Here is a 27,678-nt window from a genome sequence, read left to right on the forward strand (position 1 = left end):
GGAAGACGTAAGGAAGGATGAAAGGAGGAAGGAGTAGGTAGAAGGAAGTTCAGGGTCTTACCAACATATTAAGCAAGCAAATCCTCCGCCGAGAAACAACACTATCATCAGAACATGCAGGTTGGTATACTCAACTGGCAAGGGAAGAACACACATCACTCACAATTCAGAATCAACATTTTGCATTAGATGATTCCACTTCATCAGTTACAAATTGTTTTGTGAACCTCGGTTTATTTTCTTTAATTCAGACTTAATATTTTTGTATTACTTTTCAAAATCTAAATATGCAGCTGTTATTCTGTATTACCTTCCTGGTGCCGTTTCACTCTTTTCAACACTACCAGCACATTTGCCACATACTGCCCTTTCACACTGTGGGCACACTTAAACAGTTCTGTTTCTGTTGCATTTAGCAACCTAGCATTGTCTGTTATCATGTGTACCAGTGGGCACAGTGCTGGCTGAAGGGTGAGGGGTATTTGCCAAACTGTTTTTTTTTTTTTAGATAAATGTTTTTGCCGTAGCTCCTGGGCTAATTGCAAAATGAAGTCCCTCCAAGTCATTCTGTAGACAGTGCACTCAACTGTTTGGAAAATCATTAAATAAACACTAATTCAATTAATTAAGGCCTGAGCTCCCTTTTTAGCCCTTGTGACAGTATTACAAAGTGCAGATTGTCCAATATATTACATTCAATATAGCCTACCACTTAATCTGTGGGTCAGGTGGGTGAAGAAAAAAAGTATTTCTAATATATTCATTTTGACGAGTTTATAGCTGAAACACCATTTAGGTATTTAAATAAATATGTAACATTGGATATGTAGGAGAAATTCACATATACAGAGATAATTACATTTGAATTGTAAAAGCCACTCAAAACGTGGCTATGGCTGTGCTAGTGTTAAGAATATGTTTAAAAATCTAAATGTTATTGTTAGTCTGTATTACCATTCTGGTGCCATTTTGTACGGATGTGCTGTTGGTTTCCTGCAGGGGAGACAAATAATGAGAGATTAGGATCAGACTCACTCAGAGCGTAGAGTCTAGCAGAACACTGTGGCAAGGGCGGCCTCGGGTGCTGATATTGGGAACTGTCAGGTAGTGGGCGTAACAGCTTGGTTTTGAAATATATATATATATATAAAAATATATACTTTGGGGGACATCCTCTGAAACCTACACTAATGCATGTGGCATGGGATAAAAACTAAGCAAAAAGTTCACATCGTCAATCTGCTGTGTGTTCCGTCTGTAAAGGATGTGCAGAAAATATGGAAGGATATGCTAAAGCAAGTATATAAGTACTGGAGGAGGCCCTCCCTCAAAACTTGAACAGATCACAGGATTGGTTATTGAACTCTTTGGGGAGGAGTCTCAATGTTTTGGGGGATTGCTGGTGTGCAGGATAGCAGAGTATGTTTCAGCCAATGGGAGGAGTCGGCAACAGTGACAGTGCCGCCATAGTCTCAGACAAGCAGTTTCAATGGAAAGATAGACTTTTGCATGCGGGCGAGAAGGTAACTTTTTCGTGTAAGTCTTAGTAACTCTTAAAATGTATGCAACTCTCTACCTTGCATTAGACTAGTCTAACTGTCAAATTAAGACTAGTCTAATGGTTAGTCTAATATAGTTTTATGCAACCGGCCCCTGGAGCTCAATGGTGGTAAACTATCCCACTTGTTTTCTAACTAAACCTAAGATTTCCTTTCATTTTTATTTATTTTTATCAAAGTAAACAGCTGAAATTCTGTATTACCGGTCTGGCGTGGTTGTGCACGGGAGTGTGGTGGACTACTGGATCCTGGCTCTGTAACATTAATAGGATTGAAAACAAATAAAGAGAGATTAGCATCAGACTCACTCACTTTCTTACAGGTCTCTGCTACAGTAATGTATTGGGCTTGTCCTCCTGGGGAGTCCCAATGCTCATTGGTCGGGCAGCGCTGCCCCACCTGCTTCTGTTCCAGCTCTGCTCTCAATCACTGAAATTAACCCCAATTGTTTTGTGCCCCTCCCCAAGGCAAAAGAAGCAAGCACCTAGTCTCCGCATCCCTGAGAAGGTGCCCAGTACGACACTGCAGTGGTACTCCTGTCCCTCTTCCTCTGTGATCTCCATGCTCATCCTCAGCTGGAAGGTGCCATCTCCATTGGACCACACCCCACTGGACCACACCCACATGGTCACTTGTTGCCTGTTCCTGTACAGCTGAACCTTGGGGGCCTCAGACTCAAACCCAGTGGTCAGACAGTAGAAATATGACTTCTGGGTATATTTAATCTTCTTCACAAACACAAACACTTCAGGATGCACTGAGAGATGAGAGGAGAGGAGAAGAGAGGAGGGGTGGGGGGGTTTAATGCACCAGCCAGGGCAGGGCATTGCCTGCCCCCCCCCTCACTTTTTCATGATTTGAAGATTAGATTATAGTGTTCCAGGATCACAGTGCAGGGTCAGTGCAGCCAGTAGGCTGTGGTGGGGAAGTTAATTGCTGTAGGAGTTTTTTGCCCCCCACCCAAAAAACTTTTAAACAGCAGCCTTGGAAGTGACAGTAGCTTCAGCTATTTCTCTCTGGTATAAATAGCTTGGTTTTCTTGAAAGCTGCAATAACATACATTACATGGCCAAAAGTACGTGGACACCCCTTTTAATTAGTGGATTTGGCTATTTCAGACTCACTCATTGCTGTATAAAATCAAGCACACAGTCATGCAATCTCCTTAGACAAACATTGGCAGCGGAATGGGCCACACTGAAGAGCTCAGTGACTTTCAATGTGGAACCGTCATAGGATGCCACCTTTCCAAAAAGTCAGTTCATTAAATTTCTGCCCTGCTAGAGCTGCCCCTGTCAATTGTAAGTGCTGTTATTGTGAACTGGAAATGTCTAGGAGCAACAACAGCTCAGCCACTGAGTGTAAGACCATACAGGCTCACAGATCAGGACCACCGACCACCACCAAGGACGTAGCACGTAAAAATTGTCTGTCCTTGTTTACAACAATCACTACCCAGTTCCAAACCGTCTCTGGAAGCAACATCAGCAAAATAACTGTTTGTCAGGAACTTCATGAAATGGGTTTCCATGGCCGAGCAGCTGCACACAAGCCTAAGATCACCATGTACAATGCTAAGCCTCAGCTGGAGTGGTGTAAAGCTCACTGCCATTGGACTCTGGAGCAGTGGAAACGCATTCTCTGGAGTAATGAATCATGCTTCACCATCTGTCAGTCTGATTGATGAATTTGGGTTTGGCAGATGCCAGGAGAACACTACCTGCCTGAATGCACAGTGCCAACTGTAAAGTTTGGTGGAAGAGGAATGATGATCTGGGGATGTTTTTCATGGTTCTGGCGAGGACCCTTAGTTCCACTGAAGGGAAATCTTCACGCTACAGCATACAATGACATTCTAGACTATTTTGGGCTTCCGGCTTTGAGGAGACAGTTTGGGAAAGGCCTTCCTGTTTTAGCATGACAATGCCCACGTGTACAAAGTGAGGTCTGTAGAGATATGGTTTGTAAAGATTGGTGTGGAAGAACTTGACTGGCCTGCACAGAGCCCTGACCTAAACCCCAACAAACACCTTTGGGATTAATTGGAACGTCAACTGTAAGTCAGGCCTGGTCGCCAACATCAGTGCCTGACCTGACTAATGATCTTGTGGCTGAATGGAAGCAAATCGCCACAAGAATGTTCCATCATCTGAAATGCCTTACCAGAAGAGTGGGAGCTGTTATAGTAGTAAAGGGGGGATCAACTCCATATTAATGCCCATGGTTTTGTAATGTTGGATGAGCAGATGTCCACATACATTTGACTATGTAGTGTAAAATTGACTTGCTACTGAGAAAAGTAGCCAACTACAGTGTACCAGTCTGATGCCACATATTGAATTAGCTACCACTGCCAATGCCTGCAACACTCAGCAGTCTTAGTTCTTAAGGAAGTACTCTGTCCCCCCACCTCCTCTATCTTTTGCTTTCCTACCTTCCTCTCATTTTCAGTCTCTCTCTCTCTCTCTCTCCCCACATAAACTCATTTATTTGCATGTTCATGATATTATTATAATTTTATTTTTCAGCGATCAGGCCTTATCCAGGGTGACTTACAATTGCTACACTATGTCACTGTCAGAGTCTTACAAGAACTGCAGGGCACAGGAACTAGGGGACCCAGGTGCAGTGCTAGTGGAGGTGGCTGATAAGGCAAAAGGGCTAGGCAAGGACGTAGTTGAGGTCACAGGCAAGGGTCGGGAACAAGAAGGCTGAGCCAGAGACAGGACTGGGAGCGAGAGAGAGAGACAGGAGAGAGAAGAGGCAAGAGACAAGGAAGGAGGAAGAACCAAGGGGCACAAGGGGCACAAGGGGCACAAGGGGCACAAGGGGCACAAGGGGCACAAGGGGCACAAGGGGCACAAGGGGCACAAGGGGCACAAGGGGCAAGGAAGAAGGGTTGGTGAGGCAGACTGACGAAACTTCGTCCCAAGTGAGGGCAGAGAGGGGTTTAAGAAGGAGATCAGAAACCAGGATGGGAGGTGCAGGGCCAATGGGAACAGAGGGAGAGAACAAGAGTGCACATGGAGTACAAGAATGTTAATTGGATGATTGGAAGATGAGAGCAGGGAGAAGTGAAGAGAAAAGGCAGGGATACAGTGGCCTCTAGTGGTGATAGAGGGTATGGGTTTGGAAACCATGACAGTCACGTTATTTTTACACAAAATAACCCATTTATACAGCTAGGTTAGACTGGAGCAATCAAGGTACAATATCAATGTCCCCCATCTGGGACCCTTGGTTCCAGTGGCCAAAGCCCTGACCGCTACTTCACACTACTAGATATACTAGATACTAGATAGCAGTTTACCATGGTATCTCTCTCCTGGGATATCGTGTGCATAATTACTACCATATATTTGTTTTTTTGGCTTTTGTTTTTTTAAGTATATCTCATGTATTTTAAATGTACAATAAAGGGTCCAGTTTTGGTTTAGGTACAGGAACAATACAATGAGCTTCTACCCCATGCCATATGTTGATCCATAAGGTTCTCTGTCCCTGTTGTACCTTGTCTCTTCTTCCTGTCTTTTAGCAGCTTCTTCAGCAAGGCCACACACTCCCTCCTGTCCTTGACTGACCCAGTTGCCGGAGAGCTGATAGTCAGGATGCTGAGGTCCTGTCCATTGTGGCCATAATCATCAAACACAGTCACACGCCCATCATCCTCTAGCACACAGCCCCGCCTCCTCTGCAGCACCCAGCCCCCTTCAGAGAAAACATGAGAAACAAACACAAACAAACAGGAAAGATCATATGACTACATAGTCTGCAGTCAGACCCATGTGGAAGAAACATAGTAAACCACACAAGCTGCACTCGACTGCCAGCCACACGAGAGAAGACAACTGCAATCCCATTAATAGTCGAGACTGGGGTGGCCGCTCACCTGTGCGGTTTCTGAGACCCTTGATAAGGTCTCGAAACACATACTTCTCTTCCCGGCATACAGTGTCTCTTCCATCCCACTCCTGCACAGCACTAGTCACCCACTGCTGCATGGGCAACTCTGTTTCCGTGTCCCTGTCGCACCAAATGACCGGCACTCCGTCCAGCAGCGTGGAGAGCGAGAAATAGGGCCGCTGTCCGGCCCGAGAGAAGGCTGTGGTGATGTGCACCAGGGAATGGCCGGTTTTGGGAGACGAGAGCGGATCTGAAAATGAAATTGCAGAGGGGGGGTCCAGAACTGGATTGTATGAAGGGAGATTGAGTTGAACACAAGTTTACAAGATAATAACAATAATATAAATACAATTATATTTTGATGTATTAATCAGGTCATTCAGACAAACAGCTGTTCTTCTCTATCACCTGTCTGCTGTGGTTGTGTTTGGGAGTGAGGCTGATCCCCAGATCCTGAATCTGCAAAACAATAAGGGAGGGGGGATAAGAGATTTGGATCAGATTCACTCACTCTTTTCCAGGTCTCTGCTCTGGTGGTGTATTGGGCATGTCCTCCTGGAGATTCTCGGTGCTCATTTGCTGAGCAGCAGGGGGTGTGGTCTGAGGCAGCGCTGCTCAGCCCTGCTCCTGGGTCCCACTGCCCCGCCTGCTTCTGTTCCAGCTCTGCCCTCAATCACTGAACTGAACTACAATTTCCCCCCCCACAAAGACAGAAACACACACCTAGTCTCCAAATGCCAGAGAAGGTGCCCTGCTTGACAGTACAGTAATACTCGTGTCTCTCCTCCTCTGTGATCTCCACGCTCTTCCTCAGCTGGTAGGTGTCATCTCCGTTGGGCCGCACCCCACTGGACCACACCCCCATGGTCACCTCCTGTCCATTCTTGTACAGCCGAACCTCAGGTGCCTTGGACTCGATCCCGGTGGCCAGACAGGAGAAACAAGGCTTCTGGGTTTCTTTCTTCTTGTTCACAAACACAAACACTTCAGGATGAACTGAAATAGAAGAGGAGATGTTTAATATTTATTTATTTTTGTGCGGTGATGAAATCTGTGTTTCTTTCTGTAATATAAAGCTGTGATGATTTAATACCCTGCAGCTGTGATAGAAACTTAAACAGTTTGGTGTGAAACAGTGGACTGGGTGTCCATCAGTATGGCACATTGGCATAGCAACTGTCTCTGAATGAAGCAATACAAGAGTTTCACCTACGGATAGTTAACCAACTACATGGAGCTACTTCTTTATTTCAGCATATTGAAAAATATGACACTTATGTGGGTTAAGCTTTTTCTGTCAAATACACTGATTGAGATTAATTACGGTCGTCCATGAGCAAGTGCTGTGAGAATTAAGTGTAATTTTCAGTTTGACTCCTTGTAGCCCGTTTAAACGTAAAACATATTTGGGCATTTTTTTCCTATCACAGTCATCTTATTTTTCTGATTTTAGGCTATTTTAGGTTACAATTATTTCATGTTTTTATGATAGGAGAGGAAGCTTCAACCTTTTGTTAATATGATCATTTAAGTTTTTTTTTTTAAACGAATAGCACATTTTAAGTTCTTAGCATGGAGCATCCACAAACAACAAAGCTGAAAGCTCCAGTTTGTAACTTTGTTATAAAGTGACACAACATTCTTTTAACCCTCTGAATTGAAATTGGGTGGATCCGCCCAAGACTGGAGCATGTATTACTAAGTATTAATTTATGGGGAACCTATTTGTGATAGAGAAAGAGAATTTGAGATTCATCTGAAAAGAACCATGTGCAGTTTGTGTAAGAACAAAAAAAAGTTTACAAATGAGAGGAGGCCATTCGACCCATCGTGCTCATTTGGTGTCCATTAATAACTAAGACCCCATTCACATTTGAGATTTAGGCCGGCCTAGGGTCGCCTTAAGTCAAATGTGAACAGGGTCATAGATTTATGGGAGCCCTGGACCGGGTGGAAACTAGTCCCGCTTTTTGACCCGGCAAAATATCTTTTGAGGCGGTCAAAAGGCGACCTAAATGTGAATTTGAAAACATAATAACAACTGGGACGATGCAGAAATTAAAGCACTGTTTACAATGTGGATGGAAGACAAACCGAAGGAAGTGAACAAGCGTTGCTGTCTGAGGATATAACTATAGACGCGATCACAGAAGGCTTCTTTCAATGGGTATCAATCACTCACCCGACCAAGTTAAAAGGAAAATAAAAATTCAAATATCAGACTTTAAAAATGAGAACAAACACAGTGTCCAGAGAAAAGGTTGCATGTTTTTCTGAGGAACTCAGAAGAAATACTGAACAACAGCTTGGATTGCATGGGACACATCAACCTGCAGCAAACAGCACCGAAGAGACAGACACTTGAAGTACTACTACTGTCAAATATTGTAGCAATCTGGGGACTGCGGGCGGTGCAGGTTACTGTGTGTGTGTTTGGGGTTCTGTCTGTGTGTTGGGTGGTGGGGATCTTTATGGAGTGAGTACGTGCTTGGATGTGCACATGTGTGGTGTGTGTTAGTTGTGGGGTAGTTCCGGGTTTAAGGGTTGACCTCACACGGGAATATGGGGGGCGCCGTGATTGGAGGAGCCAGTCACTGGGCCGGAGGGAATAAATAGGGGTGCCCGGTTCCCGTGCGGACGAGTTTAAGTTAGGAGTGTGTGGAGAGAGTTAGAGAGTCGTAGTTATAGTTGCAGTACTGAGACAGAGGGTCGCTCCAGCCTGAAGACTGCCTGTGTTCAATGTTCCTGTTTGTGGTTAACCCTGTGTCCTCTCTGTAATTCCTGCCATTAGTGGTGAACTCCCATGACGATATGGCAAACAAAAAGCCCATATCGTTACACTGGTGTCAGAAGAAGAGGATGGGACCTATGCTGCAGCCATCCATCAGATAAACAAGAAAAAGCGATTCACCACGTGCAGTGAAGAGAGGGGAGCAGCAGGGGCCTGACCAGTGGGGGACCCCCAAAGATGAATTGAGGTGTCACAGGCTGAGGTTCAGCGGGCTCTACCAGAACACCGGACAATCTGACTCAGAGTTCCTCGGGGAGCTGTGGAGAGCCGTGCTATTAGCCTTCCCCATGGGGAGCGCAGAACAAACCATGAGACTGGTCCGGGTGCAGTTCAAGAAGGGAGCCAACGACGTACTCCAGCCAGAGACCGAGCTCCAGGGACTGTGGAACGGCGGGGACGAGCCAGCGAGCAAGCTCCAGGGACCGCAGAGTGGCAGTGACAAGCCCCCAAGACAGGCAGCTTCCACATTGCGGAGAAAGGCCCAGAAGCCGCAGCGTGGCCATGACGAGTGGCACCGGAGAGAGAAGCCCAGAAGCCTGGGGGTGCGGATGAGTCGGACTGGTGGAACATTAAGAGGGATTTTGAGCACATTGCACAATAAAGCGGCTGGAGTGACAAGATTAAGCTGATGCAGCTTTTAGCATGTTTGAGGGAAGACGAGTGGGAGGTAGTAGAACAGGCTGTGAGTGAACAAGCATTGACATACGGGACTGTAATGGCTTGCTTTGACGACATGCATAGGGACAGGACCCAGCATGACTGAGATGCGGAGCAGCAATGCGGCAACAGCGAGGCGGTCCGGTAGAGGGAGGCTACACTGAGCCAGAGTGAACAGCCCAGCTACCACTCCACGCTGAAGAAGAGGAAGCTCAGCCGGGAGAACAGTGTCAGGGGCAACCGCAACAACCAGGCTGTTATAGCGAAGCCCCACCGGAAGAGGCCTCTCCCGAGCCGACGGGACCTGCACAGAAAGAGAATGAAAACAACAGAGAGTGGCATGACGACGTCACCAAAGTGACACCGGAAGACGGACAGCGGAAGTGCAGCCATCTTGTCATGGATGTAAACAAGATGGCCTGCGGAGCTCCACCGGAGATAGTAGAGACGTGCATGGCCCAGATACAGCTCCCCACCCACGAATAGGACACTCAAGTGGGGGAGCAGCGCCAGGGGCACTCGCAGCAACCCGGCTACGACGACAAGACTTCGACAGAAGATGCCAAAGTGCTGGGAGCAGACTGGTGGTGGCCGACTAAGAGGCAGAGGGTTGAGGCTCGTGCACGGGGTTTGCCCGAGTGTAAGAAGAGTGGCGTCCCAGAGGGGGGCCCACTCCAGCGGCAGACTCTATGTGCCCAAAAGAGGGGCACAATGAGTGGGCAGATAGGTGGCGGCCGACTAACAGCACCACCCTGTTATCCGAGCGGCATCGGAAGCAGCGGCATCGGAAGCAGCAGGGTGCCAATTTGCTGACCCCAAAGATATGGAGAGAAGCAGGAGTCAGACGCTGTGCAGTGGTGTGCGTGTGTGGGCCCAGGCCAGCCCATGACGGGAGAATCATCCAGCTAAGGTCCATGAGTGGGCTTTAAGGGGTCTGCTGGTGCTGGAGCTACTACAGAGACGCCTTACCAGCTAAAGGCAGGCCGAAAGAGTACATCTACATCATCAGAACTGAGATCGGAGCTGGGTTTGCCAGCCTCAACCTGGAGATTTGTGCCGGGGTTACTGCCCGCAATAGCCCGGATCCTGGAGGGGGGCGCGCCAGGGGTGACAATGACCAGGCCCGGAAGCGGGGTGTAAGTACAGCCACCTTTAGTGGATGCTTTACTAGACTCTGCCCCCTTGTCCGCTTCTCCGGGCCCCCGGTGCAGCCACCAAATGGAGAGTTACCAGATCGAAACTTTGATGTGCCTTTCCTCGGGGGAGAGGAACTGAGGGGGGACAGTGTAGCGATCTGGGATTGGTGGGGGCAGGGTGCATGTTCATGAGTGTGTGTGTTTGGGGGTCTGTCTGTGTGTTGGGTGGTGGGGTGGTTAATGGAGTGAGTGTGTGCTTGGATATGCAAGTGTGTGGTGCGTGTTAGTTAGGGTAGCGGTATAGTTCCAGGGTTAAGGGTTGGCCTCGCACGGGAACACGGGAGGGGCATAAGAGTGTGTGGAGAGCATGAGAGAGTCGTAGTTATATTTGCAGTATTGAGACAGAGGGTCGCTCCAGCCTGAAGACTGTGTTCAATAAAGTTCCTGTTCGTGGTTAACCCTGCATCCTCTCCATCATTCCTGCTGTTGGTGGTGAACTCAAATCTTGGACTCGGGTTTCCCTCCAATAGTGAGAGAAATCTTTGTCCAGCAGGGGGCATCGAACTGTATTTGACAGTCTCTTTCTTTTCCTTGCAGGGAGCTGATCCATCAGGCCAGACCAGACGAGACGGGGAGGTGCCGGTTGACAGAGCTGCAGAGTCCTGGGTCCTTGGAGCGGTCCGGAGGCCGAGGCGAGTGGAGATTGGGACGGACCGGGAGCGACAGGGGACCTAGCCAGAGGAGTCGGCGGACTCCTCACGGAGTGGGTCCCATCCAGAAGCCAGACCGACCATCTACCCGGAGCCCGGCCTGACCAGGACTGCTCCCTGCTGACGTCACCAGCCAGGATCCAGGAGAGGCCTCGGATCCCAGGGACCGACCAGGCCGATCGGCAACATCCCTGAGGGAGGCCTCCTGCAGCCAGGGCCCGGACTTCTCCCCACAAGGCCCACTCCCTGCAAGAGCCCCGGAGGTGGAAGCTGCTCCCCAGCCAGGTGGACTTGCCCCGACCTCCGGATTGAGAGCCTCTGGACCCTTCTCCCAGGTAGGAAAGCGCAGCATGGCCCAGCAAACCACCGGTGTGAGGCGCCATAATGCGGTGCGCTTCAGCCGTGAGGCTGGAGCCGAGACCGCGGCCCTCACCCGGCTGGAGTTCAGCAGGTCCGTGCTGCAGAGGGGCCTGGGCTTTGCCCCTTCTGAGCTGAACTGCGTGGTTAAACTGCCTGGACCTAGAGACGTGTTTGAGGTGAGTTTTAAGAACCCTCAAGTGCTGGAGAGTTTTTGGAATCTATATAGAGAAAAAAAAGATAGTATGCCCCTGAGTGAATTTGTGGTCGATGCCCTGACTGACAGAGAGATTAAAATAGTAACTATCCAGTTTTATAATGAAGCAGTGGCAGAGTACGATGTAGAGGTATGGCTGAGGAGACACTGCGAGATCCTGTCTGAAAGCAGGAGAGTTAATGATGAGGACGGGGTCTGGACCGGTGCTCGGTGGTGGCAGGTGCGCCTGCAGGTGGAAGTGGCCGCCATCGGCGGAGTACGCCATCTGCCGAGCACCGTGGTACTAGGAGCAAATAGGGGGCTTGTCTTCTACCATGGCATGCCCAAATTATGCAGGAACTGCGGGGCCCTGGGTCATTTAGCCGCAGCCTGCACTGTTGTTAAGTGCAAGGTCTGCGGCGGAGAACATCTGACCAGGGCCTGCAAGCAGGAGAGGGCCTGCAACCAGTGCGGTGGGGGAGGGCATCTCTTCAGGAATTGTCCCTCCTCCTATGCAAACAGGGCGCGGGCCCTCGGGGGTGGTGGAGAGAGAGAGAATCAAGTGGAGGCTCCTCCAAAGGTGATACCCCAAGATGGGGGTAGAGAGGAAACAGTCCTCAGGAGTCTCATAGGCTCCCTCTCTGACTCTGGGTCAGAAGTGGAGGCAGAGGGGGAGTGGACAGTGGTAGCGGGGAAGAGGAGGAGAGCAGAAAAGAGGAGCATGGGTAGGGGGGGTATGATGAATAAAAGGATCCACTCTGCAGATTCTCCCCCCCCTGCCAGCTCCTCCCCCGCTGCAGAGACCTCTCCCTCTAATTTCTACACGCCCCACTCTGACTCCGTAGAGGAGAGTAGTGGGCCTTCTCCACTGCCCCGAGTGGGCAGCCTGGTGGACGAGAGGCCCCCTAGAAATAACATTCCTCCTGCCCCACAACTGAGACTCTCCCAGGGGAGGGGTCAGGTATGCCCTCCCGGCAGTAGTGGGAGAGCCGCAGGTCCTCAGGAGATGAGAGTCGGCGCCAGTGTCCTTTCCCAGAAAGACATCAGGGACGTGATGGTAAGGTCACTGGCGCTGGGGGAGGAGGCCTGCGGCGGCAGACAGCCGGGAAGGGAGAGACCACCCCCTCCCCCACCATTAGTTAAAAGAACAACTAGCGGGGTCTACACAGTTTTCTCCCCAGTTGTACATAAAGCCTCTGCCCTGCCATCTGTTCGTCGGGCCTCGGCCTCAAAGGAACCAGGGAGAACCTCCAGCACCACGGGCCCTGAGCCCAGTGGAGTTTCGCCAGCCTTACCGGGTGGCGGGAGCCGAGCCCCCCCCATAGTCTTCCTAGAGGATCAAGCGGTGAGGCAAATGATTGAAATGATGGGTGCTAGCGCTAAGCTAGGTGAGGGAGAAGAGAGGAGTGAGGAAGAGAAAGGTTTCTTTACATGATTGTTACGGAGCGGGTAATTGCCCTCACAGCCATTATGGCATTAACCATTATTTCAATAAATGTGAGGAGCATTGCTGAGGTGAAAAAGAGGACCGATGTTTTAAACTCTCTGGCTGGAATGAAGGCAGATATTATTTGTTTGCAGGAGTGCGGCATCCCGTTCCAAAAAGAATATAAAGATCTCCGGGACACTTGGACCCTAGGAGAATCTTTCTGGTCGGGGTCCAATGTGTCCCGAGCGGACAGGATTGCCGTACTCCTGAAAAACCCCTTCATAACAGCAAAAACATTTAAGGTTATAGAGGCGGGCAGACTGGCCAGCCTCGATTTTAAATACAAGGGGGCTGTATTGAGGCTGGTCAATGTCTATGCCCCCACCAGCCAGAGAGAGAGAGTCCTCTTTCTCCCTCAGCTACGCCCGCTCCTGATCGGCACCTTGCCAGTTATCATTTCAGGTGATTTCAACTGTGCTCTGAGGGATGTAGACCGGAGTAAGCCCCGCAATGATAGATCCAGCAGGGACCTCGCTGCGTTCGTGGAGGACTTTGAACTCTGCGACGCAGGTCGGGACCTGGTCCCCTTGTTCACCTGGGTGAGTTCTTCTGGCTCCTCCTTCTCCTTCCCTCAGTAAGCCACTGGAGAGGACCGCCATGTCTTCGGAGGCGGTCTTCTTTTCAGACCACAGGCTCCTGACGACAGAGGTGCTCATTCCGAGCACACGGGAGTCGGGGCCTGGGGTCTGGAAGCTCAACACCTCTCTGCTCGATGACCCTCGTGTGATTAAGACCTTTAGCAGACGCCTCGAGGAGTGGAGGACCCTGAAGGACCTTTTTGATTCTCCCATAGAGTGGTGGGAGATGATGAAGAAAAGAACCAAGGGCTACTTCATTCAGCTGGGGAAACGGAAAGCTCGCGAGAGGCGGGCGAGATATTCCCATCTAAACGCCCGCCTCCAGCGCCTGAGTCTTTTACAGCTCAGAGGCTTCGACCTAGCTGAGGAGGTGGCCCGGGTTAAACTGAGTCTCTCCGCCCTCTATCGGGAGGAGCAAGAGAAGATCAAGGTCCTTTCCAGGGTCCGCATCATGGAGGACGATGAGAAATGCAGCCGCTTCTTCTTCAAGAAAACGAAGGAGAGGCGGCCTGCAATGTCCTCCATGATCGACTCCTCGGGGCAAGAGGTGGAGGGCAGAGAGGCTGTTGAGACAGTGGTGTGGGATTTCTACAGGGAGTTGTACGATCAGAAGGTGGTGGATCAAAATCTGATCCACCACTTTCTGTCCCTGTTGGAGTCCCGCAATGAGGGGGACGAGGAGGAGGAGGAGGATCCAGAGATCACCACCACTGAACTCTCCCAGGTGATAAAGAGTCTTAACTCTGGAAGGACACCGGGTCCCGACGGGATCCCTGCTGAGTTCTATAAGATCTTTTGGGAGGTGCTTAAGGAAGATCTGGGCCAGGTCTTGGGGTCGATGTACAGAGAGGGCAGATTGGCCCCTTCGATGAAGAAGAGTATCATCTCCCTTCTTCACAAGAAGGGAGACCCAAAAGATCTGAGGAACTGGCGGCCAGTCAGCCTCCTGTGCACCGACTACAAGATACTGGCCAAAGCACTGACGCTCCGGCTGCAGCGGCCACTCCCTCAAGTCGTGGGTCCCGACCAGGTCTGTGGTGCCCGGGGGAGATCGGGGCCGACAACGCCATGCTGCTCAGGGATGTCGTGGCCTACTCGAACGAGAGAGGGCTTCCCCTGGTCCTAATCAGCTTGGACCAGGAGAAAGCCTTCGACAGAGTGGGCCACGAATACCTGCAGCTCGTCATGGAGAGGATGGGTCTCGCTCTTGGCCTGAGGAAGTGGGTCAAGATCATCTACAGCGGCCTAAGCAGCAGGGTCCTTGTGAACCGCCACCTGACCGAACCATTTCCGGTCAGGTTGGGGGTCCGGCAGGGATGTCCCCTGTCGGCCCTGCTGTACGTCCTCTGCTTGGAGCCGTTCATGCAGGCGATCCGCCGGGACGTCCGGGTGACAGGTTTCCATCTCCCGGGTTCCGGCGGAGAGCAACTGAAGGCCCTGGCCTATATGGACGACGTGGCCGTGGTCTGCACGGACGCTCCGTCCGTGGCCAGGGTCGAGGAACTGCTGGACGGCTTCTGCAGGGCGACGGGGGCCGCTGTGAACAAGGCCAAGAGCGAGGTCTACCTCTCCAGGGCATGGCCTGTCGGCCGGGCCCGCTGACCGTGTTCCCTGTGAAGCCGTTTATCAAGGTTCTGGGGATCACGATCGACGGGACCAACACGGGCACCCGGAGCTGGGAGGAGGCCATAGTGAAGGTCCAAAGGAAGATCCACGGCTGGAGCACAAGGACCTTGACGATGGCTGGTAAGGTGCTGGTCGTAAAGGCCATCCTCTTCCCGATACTCCTCTACGTAGGAATGATCTTCCCCCCAGACAAGGTCATCGCAAAACTAGTGACCCGAATTATATTTCGGTTTGTCTGGGGGAGCAAAATGGAGAGGCTGAAAAGAGTACAGATGGTGAAGGGTACCCTGGATGGAGGCAGGGGGGTCCCGGACGTTGTGCGGCTGATAAAGGCGCAGGGGCTGGCCTATGTGGTAAAGAACATCCAGGCTGCTGGCAAGAAAGTGAGTTTCATGAACCGCTTTTATTTTGCCAGCAGCCTGAGACCATTCGGCCTCTGCGCCATGGATAACACCAGGCCGCACTCGTGGGATCCCCCGCCGTTCTACAGGGCGCTCCGAGCCTTTGCGCTCGAAGTAGGCCTCCATAAAGTCGTGCTGGCCTCCTGGGATTATAAGACCATCTGTAGTCAGATGAGATCTACCCAGGAGACCAGCCGGATAGAAGATTTCCCTCCCGAAACCTGCCGGTTTATCTGGGCTAACGCTACGCACGTTTGCCTCACGAACACGCAGAAAGATGTCTCCTGGATGGCTGTGAGTCGGTGTCTCCCCACCCGAGTGTTCATGCACAGAAGGGGCATAGCTCCTTATGACACCTGCCCCTATAAGGGTTGCCTGGGGAAGGAGACGGAGGCTCACATCTTTAGTGAGTGCCCCTCCGCCCACAGGGTCTGGCTCCTGTTTTTTCCGTTCCTCCACAGGTTCGCCGTTCCTGCGCGGGCGACCGCCCAGCAGATCCTGTACGGTCCGGCCAGGGGAATTTCATCATCTACCCTGAGGTGCTGGTGGCGTGTCGTCTGCGCAGTGAAGCAGGCACTGTGGGAGGGACGGAACATCTGTTTGTTCAATAAGCAGGAGCTGGACCCGATCGTCATCGCGCGGAGGGGCATGGTGTTTGTAAGAGACTATGTCAATCTGGAGGTCCATCAGAGGGGCAAGGAGGAAGCCTACAAGAACTGGCGTATACAAGATCTGGGGGAGCTCAGGATCCCATGATGGGACCCACCTCCGGGGACGGTCAGTTCCCCCTGCTGGAGCCCGAGTCCAAGATCTTTTAAAGATTTTACGAATGATTGTTTTTAAAAAGATTTTAAAAAAGGAATCTTAATTGTTTTTAAAGATTTAGTTGTTTTTAAATCACATTGTTCAGGGTTTTTTTTGGTATAGTTTTGTTATATTTTGTTGTCAAATACATTGACCGTTTTGGGTTTAATTTAAAATGCATTGGACCTTTTTCGTTGGTTTTTTATTTTTACTTTTTAATTGTTTTTTTATTTTGTTCAATGCATTTTCAGTTATTTTCAATGTATTTGACCTTTTTGTTGGTGTGCAGTTTTTGCTTTTATCACGTTTGTTTTGTTGATTTGAGCACGTTTAATTTGAAGTTAATTGTTTTTTGTTCTTGTTAAAATCACGAAGATTTTAAAAATTTTAAGTGATTTTAAGGACTGATATTTTAATGATTTTTAATCACAAGTATTAAAAATTGAATTGTTTTTAATTAAGTAATGTAAAATACTTAACCCAATAAACAGTAGTAGTGGGAGAGCCGCAGGTCCTCAAGAGAGGAGAATCGGCGCCAGTGTCCTTTCCCATAAAGACCTAAGGGACGTAATGGTAAGGTCACTGGCGCTGGGGGAGGAGGCCTGCGGCGGCAGACAGCCCGGAAGGGAGAGACCACCCCCTCCCCCACCATTAGTTAAAAGAACAACTAGCGGGGTCTACACAGTTCTCTCCCCAGTTGTACACAAAGCCTCTGCCCTGCCATCTGCTCGTTGGGCCTCGGTCACAAAGGAACCAGGGAGAACCTCCAGCACCACGGGCCCTGAGCCCAGTGGAGTTTCGCCAGCCTTACCGGGTGGCGGGAGCCGAGCCCCCCCCATAGTCTTCCTAGAGGATCAAGCGGTGAGGCAAATGATTGAAATGATCGGTGCTAGCGCTATGCTAGGTGAGGGAGAAGAGAGGAGTGGGGAAGAGAAAGGTTTCTTTACATGATTGTTACGGAGCGGGTAATTGCCCTCACAGCCATTATGGCACTAATTATTATATCAATAAATGTGAGGAGCATTGCTGAGGTGAAAAAGAGGACCGATGTTTTAAACTCTCTGGCTGGAATGAAGGCGGATATTATCTGTTTGCAGGAGTGCGGCATCCCGTTCCAAAAGGAATATAAAGATCTCCAGGACACTTGGACCCTAGGAGAATCCTTCTGGTCGGGGTCCAATGTGTCCCGAGCGGACGGGATTGCCGTACTCCTGAAAAACCCCTTCATAGAGATAAAAGCATTTAAGGTTATAGAGGCGGGCAGACTGGCCAGCCTCGATTTTAAATACAAGGGGACTGAATTGAGGCTGGTCAATGTCTATGCCCCCACCAGCCAGAGAGAGAGAGTCCTCTTTCTCCCTCAGCTACGCCCGCTCCTGATCGGCACCTTACCAGTTATCATTTCAGGTGATTTCAACTGTGCTCTGAGGGATGTAGACCCGCAACGATAGATCCAGCAGGGACCTCGCTGCGTTCGTGGAGGACTTTGAACTCTGCGACGCAGGTCGGGACCTGGTCCCCTTGTTCACCTGGGTGAGTTCTTCTGGCTCCTCCTTCTCCAGGATAGATCTCGTCCTCCTCAGTAAGCCACTGGAGAGGACCGCCATGTCTTCAGAGGCAGTCTTCTTTTCAGACCACAGGCTCCTGACGACAGAGGTGCTCATCCCGAGCACACTGGAGTCGGGGCCTGGGGTCTGGAAGCTCAACACCTCCCTGCTCGATGACCCTCGTGTTATTAAGACTTTTAGCAGACGCCTCGAGGAGTGGAGGACCCTGAAGGACCTTTTTGATTCTCCCATAGAGTGGTGGGAGATGGTGAAGAAAAGGACCAAGGGCTACTTCATTCAGCTGGGGAAACGGAAAGCTCGTGAGAGGCGGGCGAGATATTCCCATCTAAACGCCCGCCTCCAGCGCCTGAGTCTTTTACAGCTCAGAGACTTCGACCTAGCTGAGGAGGTGGCTCGGGTCAAACTGAGTCTCTCCGCCCTCTATCGGGAGGAGCAAGAGAAGATCAAGGTCCTTTCCAGGGTCCGCATCATGGAGGACGATGAGAAATGCAGCCGCTTCTTCTTCAAGAAAACGAAGGAGAGGCGGCCTGCAATGTCCTCCATGATCGACTCCTCGGGGCAAGAGGTGGAGGGCAGAGAGGCTGTTGAGACAGTGGTGCGGGATTTCTACACGGAGTTGTATGATCAGAAGGTGGTGGATCAAAATCTGATCCATCACTTTCTGTCCCTGTTGGAGTCCCGCAATGAGGGGGACGAGGAGGAGGAGGAGGATCCAGAGATCACCACCACTGAACTCTCCCAGGTGATAAAGAGTCTTAACTCTGGAAGGACACCGGGTCCCAACGGGATCCCTGCTGAGTTCTATAAGATCTTTTGGGAGGTGCTTAAAGAAGATCTGGCCCAGGTCTCAATGTACAGAGAGGGTAGATTGGCCCCTTCTATGAAGAAGAGTATCCTCTCCCTTCTTCACAAGAAGGGAGACCAAAAAGATCTGAGGAACTGGCGGCCGGTCAGCCTCCTGTGCACCGACTACAAGATACTGGCCAAAGCACTGACGCTCCGGCTGCAGCGGCCACTCCCTCAAGTCATGGGTCCCGACCAGGTCTGTGGTGCCCGGGGGAGATCGGCGGCCTACTCGAACGAGAGAGGGCTTCCCCTGGTCCTAATCAGCTTGGACCAGGAGAAAGCCTTCGATAGAGTGGGCCACGAATACCTGCAGCTCGTTATGGAGAGGATGGGTCTCGCTCTTGGCCTGAGGAAGTGGGTTAAGATCATTTACAGCGGTCTAAGCAGCAGGGTCCTTGTGAACCGCCACCTGACTGAACCATTTCCGGTCAGGTCGGGGGTCCGGCAGGGTTGTCCCCTGTCGGCCCTGCTGTACGTCCTCTGTCTGGAGCCGTTCATGCAGGCGATCCACTGGGACGTCCGAGTGACAGGTTTCCATCTCCCGGGTTCCGGCGGAGAGCAACTGAAGGCCCTGGCCTATATGGACGACGTGGCCGTGGTTTGCACGGACGCTCCGTCCGTGGCCAGGGTCGAGGAACTGCTGGACGGCTTCTGCAGGGCGACGGGGGCTGCTGTCAACAAGGCCAAGAGCGAGGTCTACCTCTCCAGGGCATGGCCTGTCGGCCGGGGCCCGCCAACCGTGTTCCCTGTGAAGCCGTTTATCAAGGTTCTGGGGATCACGATCGACGGGACCAACACGGGCACCCGGAGCTGGGAGGAGGCCATATCTAAGGTCCAAAAGAAGATCCACGGCTGGAGCACAAGGACCTTGACGATGGCTGGTAAGGTGCTGGTCATAAAGGCCATCCTCTTCCCGATACTCCTCTACGTAGGAATGATTTTCCCCCCAGACAAGGTCATCGCAAAACTAGTGACCCGAATTATATTTCGGTTTGTCTGGGGGAGCAAAATGGAGAGGCTGAAAAGAGTGCAGATGGTGAAGGGTACCCTGGATAGAGGCAGGGGGGTCCCGGACGTTGTGCGGCTGATAAAGGCGCAGGGGCTGGCCTATGTGGTCAAGAACATCCAGGCTGCTGGCAAGAAAGTGAGTTTCATGAACCGCTTTTATTTTGCCAGCAGCCTGAGACCATTCGGCAAAATAACTGTTTGTCAGGAACTTCATGAAATGGGTTTCCATGGCCGAGCAGCTGCACACAAGCCTAAGATCACCATGTACAATGCTAAGCCTCAGCTGGAGTGGTGTAAAGCTCACTGCCATTGGACTCTGGAGCAGTGGAAACGCATTCTCTGGAGTAATGAATCATGCTTCACCATCTGTCAGTCTGATTGATGAATTTGGGTTTGGCAGATGCCAGGAGAACACTACCTGCCTGAATGCACAGTGCCAACTGTAAAGTTTGGTGGAAGAGGAATGATGATCTGGGGATGTTTTTCATGGTTCTGGCGAGGACCCTTAGTTCCACTGAAGGGAAATCTTCACGCTACAGCATACAATGACATTCTAGACTATTTTGGGCTTCCGGCTTTGAGGAGACAGTTTGGGAAAGGCCTTCCTGTTTTAGCATGACAATGCCCACGTGTACAAAGTGAGGTCTGTAGAGATATGGTTTGTAAAGATTGGTGTGGAAGAACTTGACTGGCCTGCACAGAGCCCTGACCTAAACCCCAACAAACACCTTTGGGATTAATTGGAACGTCAACTGTAAGTCAGGCCTGGTCGCCAACATCAGTGCCTGACCTGACTAATGATCTTGTGGCTGAATGGAAGCAAATCGCCACAAGAATGTTCCATCATCTGAAATGCCTTACCAGAAGAGTGGGAGCTGTTATAGTAGTAAAGGGGGGATCAACTCCATATTAATGCCCATGGTTTTGTAATGTTGGATGAGCAGATGTCCACATACATTTGACTATGTAGTGTAAAATTGACTTGCTACTGAGAAAAGTAGCCAACTACAGTGTACCAGTCTGATGCCACATATTGAATTAGCTACCACTGCCAATGCCTGCAACACTCAGCAGTCTTAGTTCTTAAGGAAGTACTCTGTCCCCCCACCTCCTCTATCTTTTGCTTTCCTACCTTCCTCTCATTTTCAGTCTCTCTCTCTCTCTCTCTCCCCACATAAACTCATTTATTTGCATGTTCATGATATTATTATAATTTTATTTTTCAGCGATCAGGCCTTATCCAGGGTGACTTACAATTGCTACACTATGTCACTGTCAGAGTCTTACAAGAACTGCAGGGCACAGGAACTAGGGGACCCAGGTGCAGTGCTAGTGGAGGTGGCTGATAAGGCAAAAGGGCTAGGCAAGGACGTAGTTGAGGTCACAGGCAAGGGTCGGGAACAAGAAGGCTGAGCCAGAGACAGGACTGGGAGCGAGAGAGAGAGACAGGAGAGAGAAGAGGCAAGAGACAAGGAAGGAGGAAGAACCAAGGGGCACAAGGGGCACAAGGGGCACAAGGGGCACAAGGGGCACAAGGGGCACAAGGGGCACAAGGGGCAAGGAAGAAGGGTTGGTGAGGCAGACTGACGAAACTTCGTCCCAAGTGAGGGCAGAGAGGGGTTTAAGAAGGAGATCAGAAACCAGGATGGGAGGTGCAGGGCCAATGGGAACAGAGGGAGAGAACAAGAGTGCACATGGAGTACAAGAATGTTAATTGGATGATTGGAAGATGAGAGCAGGGAGAAGTGAAGAGAAAAGGCAGGGATACAGTGGCCTCTAGTGGTGATAGAGGGTATGGGTTTGGAAACCATGACAGTCACGTTATTTTTACACAAAATAACCCATTTATACAGCTAGGTTAGACTGGAGCAATCAAGGTACAATATCAATGTCCCCCATCTGGGACCCTTGGTTCCAGTGGCCAAAGCCCTGACCGCTACTTCACACTACTAGATATACTAGATACTAGATAGCAGTTTACCATGGTATCTCTCTCCTGGGATATCGTGTGCATAATTACTACCATATATTTGTTTTTTTGGCTTTTGTTTTTTTAAGTATATCTCATGTATTTTAAATGTACAATAAAGGGTCCAGTTTTGGTTTAGGTACAGGAACAATACAATGAGCTTCTACCCCATGCCATATGTTGATCCATAAGGTTCTCTGTCCCTGTTGTACCTTGTCTCTTCTTCCTGTCTTTTAGCAGCTTCTTCAGCAAGGCCACACACTCCCTCCTGTCCTTGACTGACCCAGTTGCCGGAGAGCTGATAGTCAGGATGCTGAGGTCCTGTCCATTGTGGCCATAATCATCAAACACAGTCACACGCCCATCATCCTCTAGCACACAGCCCCGCCTCCTCTGCAGCACCCAGCCCCCTTCAGAGAAAACATGAGAAACAAACACAAACAAACAGGAAAGATCATATGACTACATAGTCTGCAGTCAGACCCATGTGGAAGAAACATAGTAAACCACACAAGCTGCACTCGACTGCCAGCCACACGAGAGAAGACAACTGCAATCCCATTAATAGTCGAGACTGGGGTGGCCGCTCACCTGTGCGGTTTCTGAGACCCTTGATAAGGTCTCGAAACACATACTTCTCTTCCCGGCATACAGTGTCTCTTCCATCCCACTCCTGCACAGCACTAGTCACCCACTGCTGCATGGGCAACTCTGTTTCCGTGTCCCTGTCGCACCAAATGACCGGCACTCCGTCCAGCAGCGTGGAGAGCGAGAAATAGGGCCGCTGTCCGGCCCGAGAGAAGGCTGTGGTGATGTGCACCAGGGAATGGCCGGTTTTGGGAGACGAGAGCGGATCTGAAAATGAAATTGCAGAGGGGGGGTCCAGAACTGGATTGTATGAAGGGAGATTGAGTTGAACACAAGTTTACAAGATAATAACAATAATATAAATACAATTATATTTTGATGTATTAATCAGGTCATTCAGACAAACAGCTGTTCTTCTCTATCACCTGTCTGCTGTGGTTGTGTTTGGGAGTGAGGCTGATCCCCAGATCCTGAATCTGCAAAACAATAAGGGAGGGGGGATAAGAGATTTGGATCAGATTCACTCACTCTTTTCCAGGTCTCTGCTCTGGTGGTGTATTGGGCATGTCCTCCTGGAGATTCTCGGTGCTCATTTGCTGAGCAGCAGGGGGTGTGGTCTGAGGCAGCGCTGCTCAGCCCTGCTCCTGGGTCCCACTGCCCCGCCTGCTTCTGTTCCAGCTCTGCCCTCAATCACTGAACTGAACTACAATTCCCCCCCCACAAAGGCAGAAACACACACCTAGTCTCCAAATGCCAGAGAAGGTGCCCTGCTTGACAGTACAGTAATACTCGTGTCTCTCCTCCTCTGTGATCTCCACGCTCTTCCTCAGCTGGTAGGTGTCATCTCCGTTGGGCCGCACCCCACTGGACCACACCCCCATGGTCACCTCCTGTCCATTCTTGTACAGCCGAACCTCAGGTGCCTTGGACTCGATCCCGGTGGCCAGACAGGAGAAACAAGGCTTCTGGGTTTCTTTCTTCTTGTTCACAAACACAAACACTTCAGGATGAACTGAAATAGAAGAGGAGATGTTTAATATTTATTTATTTTTGTGCGGTGATGAAATCTGTGTTTCTTTCTGTAATATAAAGCTGTGATGATTTAATACCCTGCAGCTGTGATAGAAACTTAAACAGTTTGGTGTGAAACAGTGGACTGGGTGTCCATCAGTATGGCACATTGGCATAGCAACTGTCTCTGAATGAAGCAATACAAGAGTTTCACCTACGGATAGTTAACCAACTACATGGAGCTACTTCTTTATTTCAGCATATTGAAAAATATGACACTTATGTGGGTTAAGCTTTTTCTGTCAAATACACTGATTGAGATTAATTACGGTCGTCCATGAGCAAGTGCTGTGAGAATTAAGTGTAATTTTCAGTTTGACTCCTTGTAGCCCGTTTAAACGTAAAACATATTTGGGCATTTTTTTCCTATCACAGTCATCTTATTTTTCTGATTTTAGGCTATTTTAGGTTACAATTATTTCATGTTTTTATGATAGGAGAGGAAGCTTCAACCTTTTGTTAATATGATCATTTAAGTTTTTTTTTTTAAACGAATAGCACATTTTAAGTTCTTAGCATGGAGCATCCACAAACAACAAAGCTGAAAGCTCCAGTTTGTAACTTTGTTATAAAGTGACACAACATTCTTTTAACCCTCTGAATTGAAATTGGGTGGATCCGCCCAAGACTGGAGCATGTATTACTAAGTATTAATTTATGGGGAACCTATTTGTGATAGAGAAAGAGAATTTGAGATTCATCTGAAAAGAACCATGTGCAGTTTGTGTAAGAACAAAAAAAAGTTTACAAATGAGAGGAGGCCATTCGACCCATCGTGCTCATTTGGTGTCCATTAATAACTAAGACCCCATTCACATTTGAGATTTAGGCCGGCCTAGGGTCGCCTTAAGTCAAATGTGAACAGGGTCATAGATTTATGGGAGCCCTGGACCGGGTGGAAACTAGTCCCGCTTTTTGACCCGGCAAAATATCTTTTGAGGCGGTCAAAAGGCGACCTAAATGTGAATTTGAAAACATAATAACAACTGGGACGATGCAGAAATTAAAGCACTGTTTACAATGTGGATGGAAGACAAACCGAAGGAAGTGAACAAGCGTTGCTGTCTGAGGATATAACTATAGACGCGATCACAGAAGGCTTCTTTCAATGGGTATCAATCACTCACCCGACCAAGTTAAAAGGAAAATAAAAATTCAAATATCAGACTTTAAAAATGAGAACAAACACAGTGTCCAGAGAAAAGGTTGCATGTTTTTCTGAGGAACTCAGAAGAAATACTGAACAACAGCTTGGATTGCATGGGACACATCAACCTGCAGCAAACAGCACCGAAGAGACAGACACTTGAAGTACTACTACTGTCAAATATTGTAGCAATCTGGGGACTGCGGGCGGTGCAGGTTACTGTGTGTGTGTTTGGGGTTCTGTCTGTGTGTTGGGTGGTGGGGATCTTTATGGAGTGAGTACGTGCTTGGATGTGCACATGTGTGGTGTGTGTTAGTTGTGGGGTAGTTCCGGGTTTAAGGGTTGACCTCACACGGGAATATGGGGGGCGCCGTGATTGGAGGAGCCAGTCACTGGGCCGGAGGGAATAAATAGGGGTGCCCGGTTCCCGTGCGGACGAGTTTAAGTTAGGAGTGTGTGGAGAGAGTTAGAGAGTCGTAGTTATAGTTGCAGTACTGAGACAGAGGGTCGCTCCAGCCTGAAGACTGCCTGTGTTCAATGTTCCTGTTTGTGGTTAACCCTGTGTCCTCTCTGTAATTCCTGCCATTAGTGGTGAACTCCCATGACGATATGGCAAACAAAAAGCCCATATCGTTACACTGGTGTCAGAAGAAGAGGATGGGACCTATGCTGCAGCCATCCATCAGATAAACAAGAAAAAGCGATTCACCACGTGCAGTGAAGAGAGGGGAGCAGCAGGGGCCTGACCAGTGGGGGACCCCCAAAGATGAATTGAGGTGTCACAGGCTGAGGTTCAGCGGGCTCTACCAGAACACCGGACAATCTGACTCAGAGTTCCTCGGGGAGCTGTGGAGAGCCGTGCTATTAGCCTTCCCCATGGGGAGCGCAGAACAAACCATGAGACTGGTCCGGGTGCAGTTCAAGAAGGGAGCCAACGACGTACTCCAGCCAGAGACCGAGCTCCAGGGACTGTGGAACGGCGGGGACGAGCCAGCGAGCAAGCTCCAGGGACCGCAGAGTGGCAGTGACAAGCCCCCAAGACAGGCAGCTTCCACATTGCGGAGAAAGGCCCAGAAGCCGCAGCGTGGCCATGACGAGTGGCACCGGAGAGAGAAGCCCAGAAGCCTGGGGGTGCGGATGAGTCGGACTGGTGGAACATTAAGAGGGATTTTGAGCACATTGCACAATAAAGCGGCTGGAGTGACAAGATTAAGCTGATGCAGCTTTTAGCATGTTTGAGGGAAGACGAGTGGGAGGTAGTAGAACAGGCTGTGAGTGAACAAGCATTGACATACGGGACTGTAATGGCTTGCTTTGACGACATGCATAGGGACAGGACCCAGCATGACTGAGATGCGGAGCAGCAATGCGGCAACAGCGAGGCGGTCCGGTAGAGGGAGGCTACACTGAGCCAGAGTGAACAGCCCAGCTACCACTCCACGCTGAAGAAGAGGAAGCTCAGCCGGGAGAACAGTGTCAGGGGCAACCGCAACAACCAGGCTGTTATAGCGAAGCCCCACCGGAAGAGGCCTCTCCCGAGCCGACGGGACCTGCACAGAAAGAGAATGAAAACAACAGAGAGTGGCATGACGACGTCACCAAAGTGACACCGGAAGACGGACAGCGGAAGTGCAGCCATCTTGTCATGGATGTAAACAAGATGGCCTGCGGAGCTCCACCGGAGATAGTAGAGACGTGCATGGCCCAGATACAGCTCCCCACCCACGAATAGGACACTCAAGTGGGGGAGCAGCGCCAGGGGCACTCGCAGCAACCCGGCTACGACGACAAGACTTCGACAGAAGATGCCAAAGTGCTGGGAGCAGACTGGTGGTGGCCGACTAAGAGGCAGAGGGTTGAGGCTCGTGCACGGGGTTTGCCCGAGTGTAAGAAGAGTGGCGTCCCAGAGGGGGGCCCACTCCAGCGGCAGACTCTATGTGCCCAAAAGAGGGGCACAATGAGTGGGCAGATAGGTGGCGGCCGACTAACAGCACCACCCTGTTATCCGAGCGGCATCGGAAGCAGCGGCATCGGAAGCAGCAGGGTGCCAATTTGCTGACCCCAAAGATATGGAGAGAAGCAGGAGTCAGACGCTGTGCAGTGGTGTGCGTGTGTGGGCCCAGGCCAGCCCATGACGGGAGAATCATCCAGCTAAGGTCCATGAGTGGGCTTTAAGGGGTCTGCTGGTGCTGGAGCTACTACAGAGACGCCTTACCAGCTAAAGGCAGGCCGAAAGAGTACATCTACATCATCAGAACTGAGATCGGAGCTGGGTTTGCCAGCCTCAACCTGGAGATTTGTGCCGGGGTTACTGCCCGCAATAGCCCGGATCCTGGAGGGGGGCGCGCCAGGGGTGACAATGACCAGGCCCGGAAGCGGGGTGTAAGTACAGCCACCTTTAGTGGATGCTTTACTAGACTCTGCCCCCTTGTCCGCTTCTCCGGGCCCCCGGTGCAGCCACCAAATGGAGAGTTACCAGATCGAAACTTTGATGTGCCTTTCCTCGGGGGAGAGGAACTGAGGGGGGACAGTGTAGCGATCTGGGATTGGTGGGGGCAGGGTGCATGTTCATGAGTGTGTGTGTTTGGGGGTCTGTCTGTGTGTTGGGTGGTGGGGTGGTTAATGGAGTGAGTGTGTGCTTGGATATGCAAGTGTGTGGTGCGTGTTAGTTAGGGTAGCGGTATAGTTCCAGGGTTAAGGGTTGGCCTCGCACGGGAACACGGGAGGGGCATAAGAGTGTGTGGAGAGCATGAGAGAGTCGTAGTTATATTTGCAGTATTGAGACAGAGGGTCGCTCCAGCCTGAAGACTGTGTTCAATAAAGTTCCTGTTCGTGGTTAACCCTGCATCCTCTCCATCATTCCTGCTGTTGGTGGTGAACTCAAATCTTGGACTCGGGTTTCCCTCCAATAGTGAGAGAAATCTTTGTCCAGCAGGGGGCATCGAACTGTATTTGACAGTCTCTTTCTTTTCCTTGCAGGGAGCTGATCCATCAGGCCAGACCAGACGAGACGGGGAGGTGCCGGTTGACAGAGCTGCAGAGTCCTGGGTCCTTGGAGCGGTCCGGAGGCCGAGGCGAGTGGAGATTGGGACGGACCGGGAGCGACAGGGGACCTAGCCAGAGGAGTCGGCGGACTCCTCACGGAGTGGGTCCCATCCAGAAGCCAGACCGACCATCTACCCGGAGCCCGGCCTGACCAGGACTGCTCCCTGCTGACGTCACCAGCCAGGATCCAGGAGAGGCCTCGGATCCCAGGGACCGACCAGGCCGATCG

The 27,678-nt window shown here is 50.6% G+C and overlaps 1 protein-coding gene across 3 annotated transcripts in view; it reads right to left on the minus strand.

Moving 5' to 3' along the window:
- Positions 1-27,678, minus strand: part of LOC136764656 (uncharacterized) — a 65,846-nt gene that overhangs the window by 13,887 nt on the left and 24,281 nt on the right. For all 3 annotated transcript variants that reach the window (XM_066718887.1, XM_066718889.1, XM_066718888.1), the window contains exons 5-16: positions 22,926-23,198; positions 22,612-22,662; positions 22,190-22,453; positions 21,811-22,008; positions 6,186-6,458; positions 5,871-5,921; positions 5,449-5,712; positions 5,070-5,267; positions 2,044-2,316; positions 1,763-1,813; positions 955-993; positions 62-134 (exon numbers count right to left, since the gene is read on the minus strand). In XM_066718887.1, coding sequence (XP_066574984.1) covers positions 62-134; positions 955-993; positions 1,763-1,813; positions 2,044-2,316; positions 5,070-5,267; positions 5,449-5,712; positions 5,871-5,921; positions 6,186-6,458; positions 21,811-22,008; positions 22,190-22,453; positions 22,612-22,662; positions 22,926-23,198 — 2,008 coding nt within the window. The remainder of the gene's footprint in view (positions 1-61; positions 135-954; positions 994-1,762; positions 1,814-2,043; positions 2,317-5,069; positions 5,268-5,448; positions 5,713-5,870; positions 5,922-6,185; positions 6,459-21,810; positions 22,009-22,189; positions 22,454-22,611; positions 22,663-22,925; positions 23,199-27,678) is intronic.

Source organism: Amia ocellicauda, chromosome 12 (genome assembly GCF_036373705.1).
Source record: "Amia ocellicauda isolate fAmiCal2 chromosome 12, fAmiCal2.hap1, whole genome shotgun sequence".
Taxonomy (NCBI): domain Eukaryota; kingdom Metazoa; phylum Chordata; class Actinopteri; order Amiiformes; family Amiidae; genus Amia; species Amia ocellicauda.